General features: G+C 41.2%; 2 protein-coding genes across 2 annotated transcripts in view; both read left to right on the top strand.

The window, feature by feature from the left end:
- The window catches only part of CCDC151 (Coiled-coil domain containing protein 151), a 7,086-nt gene extending 5,260 nt beyond the window's left edge, over positions 1-1,826 (top strand). Inside the window, exons 2-5 of the mRNA XM_026817156.1 lie at positions 705-826; positions 1,198-1,350; positions 1,436-1,537; positions 1,606-1,826. Coding sequence (XP_026672957.1) covers positions 705-826; positions 1,198-1,350; positions 1,436-1,537; positions 1,606-1,803 — 575 coding nt within the window. The 3' untranslated portion in view covers positions 1,804-1,826. The remainder of the gene's footprint in view (positions 1-704; positions 827-1,197; positions 1,351-1,435; positions 1,538-1,605) is intronic.
- Positions 1,827-1,906: 80 nt separating this feature from the next.
- LOC108629207 (uncharacterized) lies at positions 1,907-4,077 on the top strand. The gene is made up of 5 exons (XM_026817155.1): positions 1,907-1,986; positions 2,054-2,410; positions 2,495-2,639; positions 3,517-3,669; positions 3,807-4,077. Exons 1-5 carry the CDS (start codon positions 1,907-1,909, stop codon positions 4,020-4,022), a joined length of 951 nt encoding a protein of 316 aa, XP_026672956.1. The 3' UTR covers positions 4,023-4,077.
- The last annotated feature ends 1,840 nt before the right edge of the window (positions 4,078-5,917 follow it).

Raw genomic sequence — 5,917 nt, 5'->3', positions numbered from 1 at the left:
ATTTCAGGCAATTCAGTGTTAATTTTTTTTTTTAAATTGATCGATTAGAAGTTAACTGCAAGTATAACATTGTTTGATTGAAAACTGTATCTTTATTGAAGAAGAGTTATTTTCCTTGCTTCATCATTCGTGAAACGATTATCCGACGTACACTTAAAAATGACAACCTGACATTAGCAAGTTTTCTACAAAAACAGTTTTAAGGAAAATCGTGACGACAATTTGTGCAATTTAGTTTGCTTAACGCGCGCGTACAAATACGATAATCATGACTCGCGGCGCGATTCGTCAGTCACGACTCGCGTCTGTTCTTCCCTTCGGTCATTATTAGAGATGCCTCCTTTTACAGCTCAATCGTTGTTCCGTTGTCTTTGTCTATAGATATTTGCACAAGTAGTTGTAAAGGATCTTGTTTGTTAATATTTGTTCAAAACTTCGTACCTCTTGATTTACCATTCGAATCTAGTCAGACGACAAAACAGGTAGAAATTGATTAAACACCGTTCATGTGATATTGACAAACAGAGTTGCATCCCGACGCGAGACGACATTCTTCGGCTGCGTAAAGCTACGTACCAAGAACAGGTACAAACGTTTTATTCATAAGTCTTCCTCGACGAGGAATAGATGCTATCGGGCGTCGTATACGAGCAGAGAAGTGTTAATAACCGAGCCAAGTGTGTACATGTATCTTGCATTCACAGAGGGACAAAGAAAAGCGAATTTCGAGGAGTACGAGGCGAGGAAGCATGAGTACGCGGAGAAAATCGTGTCCCTCAAACAAAGTATCCGCGAGTTGTACACGGAGTACGCGAACATACAAAACGTAATTACGAAACATAAGTACGATTGAAATCGTAAACAGCGAAGCAGCAGTTATTAACCATTAGCTCCTGTTAAATAAATTTTCTACTCATAGTGCCTTAACAAAATTTAAATTAAAATTCGATTCAAGATTTTTGACTAAGACGTAACAGTAGAGTAACCAGTCGTCTTTAGTCGTCGATTCATGTTTTAATCCGGCTTTAAAGTGACCTTTGGTTTATAAAACCAATTGCAACTAAGACATCACTTAGAAGTCGTGTTTTACGTAAGTTACATATTTGTCGGGGAAAGAAACAGTGAGTTAAAAACTGCTGGTTTAAGGGTACTCTTTAAGTGTTTAATAGCTGGCGGTTTGCGCCATATATTTCACAGAACGAGGGGAAATCGGCCGGTAGGGTTCACACGAGACGCAGCGCATCGGCCCATGAGAAAAAACGCAATTTAGACGAGACAATTGCTAAAGTGCAGGAGGACAATGTACGGTTAAGAAAGAAGTACGATCTAATTAAGTATCAGCGTAAGAAGGTGAGCCAACCGCGATATCGATCGTTTTAAGTACTATCTCGCGTAAATGTGTAACATCGTGCACACCGGAATAAATATCCCTCAGCGACAGCAGAGGTTACACGCGTTGCTGGAGGAATATGGTCAATTAGTGAGCGATAAGATGCAGAAGATATTTAAGAAAAAGATAGAAAACCCGTTGAGAACCGTGAGTAAAGCCGACATCGGAGGAACACAGTTGGGAGATGTATCTACCATCTTATCGCGTTCTCACAGAAAATCGTTAAGCTGGAAGTGCGTCTGGAGCACATTAGAATGCTGCAGATTAAGGCGAACATTGCGAGGATGAAGTATCGCTCGATGGGGTCCGATTTTCAAGAGAAATCAGTGTTCTATGCGTCGACTTTGAAAAATCTCGAGGACGAAATAAAGGAACAAGTGAATGAGATCAAGCGTCTTCAGGCAAGACCGTAGGATTTCGAGTAAAGTCTGTGCTCTGTACGAAAACGTATTAACTCGATGCGAATACATTTGCAAACAGGGAGTGAAGGAGGAAGCTATTACGTTGAAAGATAACATGCAGGAGACGTTGATAAAGGAAGAGATTGAAGTTACGAATTGCAGCAAGGAGCGCCACGCTGTTCTCGAAGAGTACAGGTTGAACAGACCGCTTCTTCATTCGAAATTCTAATTGTAAATAACTGAAAGCGTGTGTTTCTGGCAGGCAACGGGTTCTGGAACAGAAAATGGAACTCGAGCGTTTGGAAAAGATGATATTCCAATCGCGGCCGCGGAACAATTTCGATGCGCGTGTGAAAAGTCGCATACAATCGGCGGAGGATGTTACCAAGGACGAGGTGACACGACTGGAGGACACGTTCGCCAGGCTTCGCGCCGCGACCGGAGTGTCCAGATCCGAGGACGTACTGAACCGGTTTCTGGGTCAGCGGGCGACCAAGGATAATCTACAGAAAATGCGGGTGGCAACCGAGGAGAAGAAAATGGCGTTAGAAAAGCAGAGGCAGGAGCTCTTGGCTGAAATGGAGGCCAGAAAATTTTCGGAGACGAAAGACGCGGAACAGTGAGTTCTGCTTCCAAATTAGTACATTCTTATTGAGAACGTAGTGTGCTTATCACTGTTGTTCTATACACTGTGCATTGATAGAAACGCGGAGGAAGTGGATAAATGGAATCGCCAGATTGAGGAACAACGCGTACGTGGATCGGCAGCAGATTCGGGGAGGCAAAGAGTTGAAGATCTGATACGAGAAATAACTCTGACCTTGTGGAACGTGTGTAACAAATTCCGAGTAAGACACGTAATCTTAAATATCTACTCCCATAATTTGTTTAAAAAATCATAACGCAATTTTATAAGCTATAGTAATATATGTTTGACTAAGATTTTGGAAATACTTAATGTACATTCTGTAGTACAGTTTTAGTTGAAAATCGAGGGAAAAAAGAACAAAGAATCATCTGTAGCGAAGCCTTTCCTGTTAACATACAATATCGATGAATTAACACTTTGAAATATTTCTTATCCTTCGTCACGAACAAAATCGAATCCCATCGGAAGCGGCCATGTCGATGTTAAAATGGTCGATGGAAATACCGTGTAAATTCCTAATTGAATTAGTGAAGCCGGCTTCGATGGTGGTTACCGCGATGGACACACCGGTTCGTGGTTTCCATGCCAATTATATTGTCTTTGGAGATTTAACACCCTGAGACGTGCACGGCGTTCACCAATCGGCTTGCCTCAACGATCCCTGCCCGTAATTCTCACCTTAAGAAGTCGATGTCCCGCGCATTAACACCTTCGAACACGATCGAAAGTAAACATATCGGTAGCCACGTCCAGGCCACGAGAAAATCAATTATTGATTCAATCGATCCCTAGAATCCCGTACGTGCCGCCCTTACCCGTTAACTCGCTGTCCAATCCTCCTCTGTGTCCTCTTTCACTTCTCCGCTAGGCGTGTACAAACATTCGAACTAGAAAAGAATTCCAATATCCGGTTGGGAACAAAATTTCAAACGTTCGAAAGAAGTCTCGGAATATTAAATGAAGTACATTTGCATTTTGCTTCATTTTTTCTTCCTCTTATTTTTCTAATCGTATGAGATTAGAAAGTTTATTTTTAAGATTGAAAATAGATTTGGTACATGGAGGTATCTTTTTAGGACATAATTGAACCGTTGCCCATGGAACCAAGTGAGGTCAACAACCCTTTGCAGCTTATCGAGTTGATGAATGAAAAAGCGAAAACTGCCATTGATATTTTGGGAGGACCAGATAAATATCTCGAAGTACTGAACGAAGTATTAGTTGACAAGGTGAATTTTCAAATGTGATAAATTATATCAATCAACCAATGTAAACTACTCCCTGGATTCTAAGAAGCCTTAATTAGATTTCGAATTGCTGTTACAAACTTTATTAATAGCCATGTTGATCTTTCTTCATTATATAGCTAGAGTCAGCGTCAATCACGACTACCTCAGTTGAGGGAAAAGCGGCGCGTGCAACCGAGGGGCCACTTTTTCCTCGATTTCCATCGTCAGTAACGCCGGCGATGTTGCCGTCAGAAGATGAGGAGGACGTTCCGACCAGGAACGCTCTCAAGAAACAGGCTCAGCAACTGGTCGACGTTAAAAGTCGACGAAAAGGATTTATTTTTAAAAGATGAATGTTATATTGCTGAAGAATTACACATCATTAGATATTAATTAGATTTAAGTATTGTAATCAACTGTAGATAACAGATCCTAAAGTTAGAATTTTTTTTAATTGAAATTTTATATAAAAATATAAGTTTTACTGTAATTAATCATTGAAAGCTTATAAATGAGGACGAAACTCTTCACAGGATGAATATACAATAGTTTCCAGATATTTGGCCACCGATTGGGACCGGACTTGACCATATAATAGGAGGGATGCATTTCTTAAAATCGTTCATCATTCGAACGCGCAGCGTGGCTAAAATTAAACAATACACATTGTGCGAGTAAGACAAAAATAGAGAAAGAAGATGAAATATAGATATGACTTTCGCTTGGAACCAGCGCTTCTAAGTTGGGGATGATGGCCTGTATTCAGAGTCATTGCTTATTCTTAAGATCGTCTTAAGTATTTGCTTAAGTCCCTGTCTCCTGTGCAAGACAGGGACTGGAAATATGGGATAGACAGGGATAGCAAATGCTTAAGACGATCTTAAGAATAAGTAACGACTCTGAATACCGGCCAATGACTCGTGGCCATATATCCGGAGATTGCTGTAGTCAGTCATGCTACTGCCATCTGGTATCACAACTCACTACTAGACTTCATTACCAGCGTCTGACCAAGTTAGAGCAACAGCAGATCCGAAGTTTCGAAACCTAGATATACGATTGTAGGTAACTCGTTCCGCATTGATAACGCACAATGACATGTGATATATTCTGTATCTGCCTCATTAACTGTTGCCGAATAATAACAAAATCTAGGGCCGGTATTCAAAGTCGGTACTTATTCTTAAGATCGTCTTAAGCATTTGTTATCCCCGTCTATCCCATGTTTCCGGTCCTGTCTTGTACAGGAAACAGGGACTTAAGCAAATGCTTAAAGTGATCTTAAATATAAGCACCGAGGAGATAGAGATACTAGCAGATATCAGTAGTACCTCCTCGGTGATATAAGTAACGACTTTGAATACCGGCCTAGGAGTCATACGCGATACAAGATGTCAGTACCATGGCTAAATATATTCCTGCTCTAAATTTAAAGGACTGTGAAATGCAATCAAACTTTAGATAAATATTATTCAAGGAATCTAACTGAGGAAGGAAATGGAGGTAATTGATAATGTGTTTTAACACAAGAAGAAGAACACAGTGACTTCAGGTCAGAAACTAACATATGAAGTATAAAATTTATTACGCTGTGGAGTTCGGTCTCAGTGCATACATAATATTGCAGTATAATAAAGTACAATCTATCGGAGTTCAAGATCTTGTTGAACAATAACGATAGCGATCGGAGCGAGTCCTGAAAGCGCGTGGAAAGAATCGACGCGACCTAAAGAAACGCGGAGTTGTTGCGTCGCGTCGTGCGTCACGTGGGTTCCGAAGAAGAAGCGTGTTCTGCCCGGTAGCCCGTTGCTCGTTTTTGCGAGTCGACTGGTCGGGTTGGCCGCCTCTTCTCTTCTCCTCTCTTCTCTTTCCGAACAACCAGAGTATATAGGAGCATGGTCTCGTATCGTGTGTGCGCGCGTACCACACGATTCTACGCCGCGCTGCGCGGTGAAACACACCAGAGGAAACTGGCTCCGTGTATGCGAGAGCTTGGCGCCGCACTGTCGCATCCTATATACAAGATCACTCTCGGATCGGCTATGCGAGGAGCGCATACAGTCGCTCGCGAAAGTATACCGACACTCGTAGAAACAATTTATGAATCATGCGTTAGGTAAACGTGAAAATGGCAACGATTTCTGCGTTATATAAACTCAAACATTGCTCGTCAATTGTAATCAAATTAAAAATAAGAATTGAGATAAAGAAACTCGAACATAGTTCATGAATTATAATAGACCAACAA

The sequence above is a fragment of the Ceratina calcarata genome, unplaced genomic scaffold, assembly GCF_001652005.2.
Source record: "Ceratina calcarata isolate Rehan_Ccalc_2016 unplaced genomic scaffold, ASM165200v1 scaffold557.2, whole genome shotgun sequence".
Classification (NCBI taxonomy): Eukaryota; Metazoa; Arthropoda; class Insecta; order Hymenoptera; family Apidae; genus Ceratina; species Ceratina calcarata.
This window is presented reverse-complemented; position numbering and strand designations above follow the sequence as displayed.

Coding starts and splice junctions, on each gene's coding strand:
- LOC108629207 (XM_026817155.1), top strand. CDS start 1,907: ATGCAGGAGACGTTGATAAAGGAAGAGATTGAAGTTACGAATTGCAGC. Junction 2,411..2,494: donor GAGACGAAAGACGCGGAACA/GTGAGTTCTGCT, acceptor GTGCATTGATAG/AAACGCGGAGGAAGTGGATA. Junction 2,640..3,516: donor ACGTGTGTAACAAATTCCGA/GTAAGACACGTA, acceptor GTATCTTTTTAG/GACATAATTGAACCGTTGCC.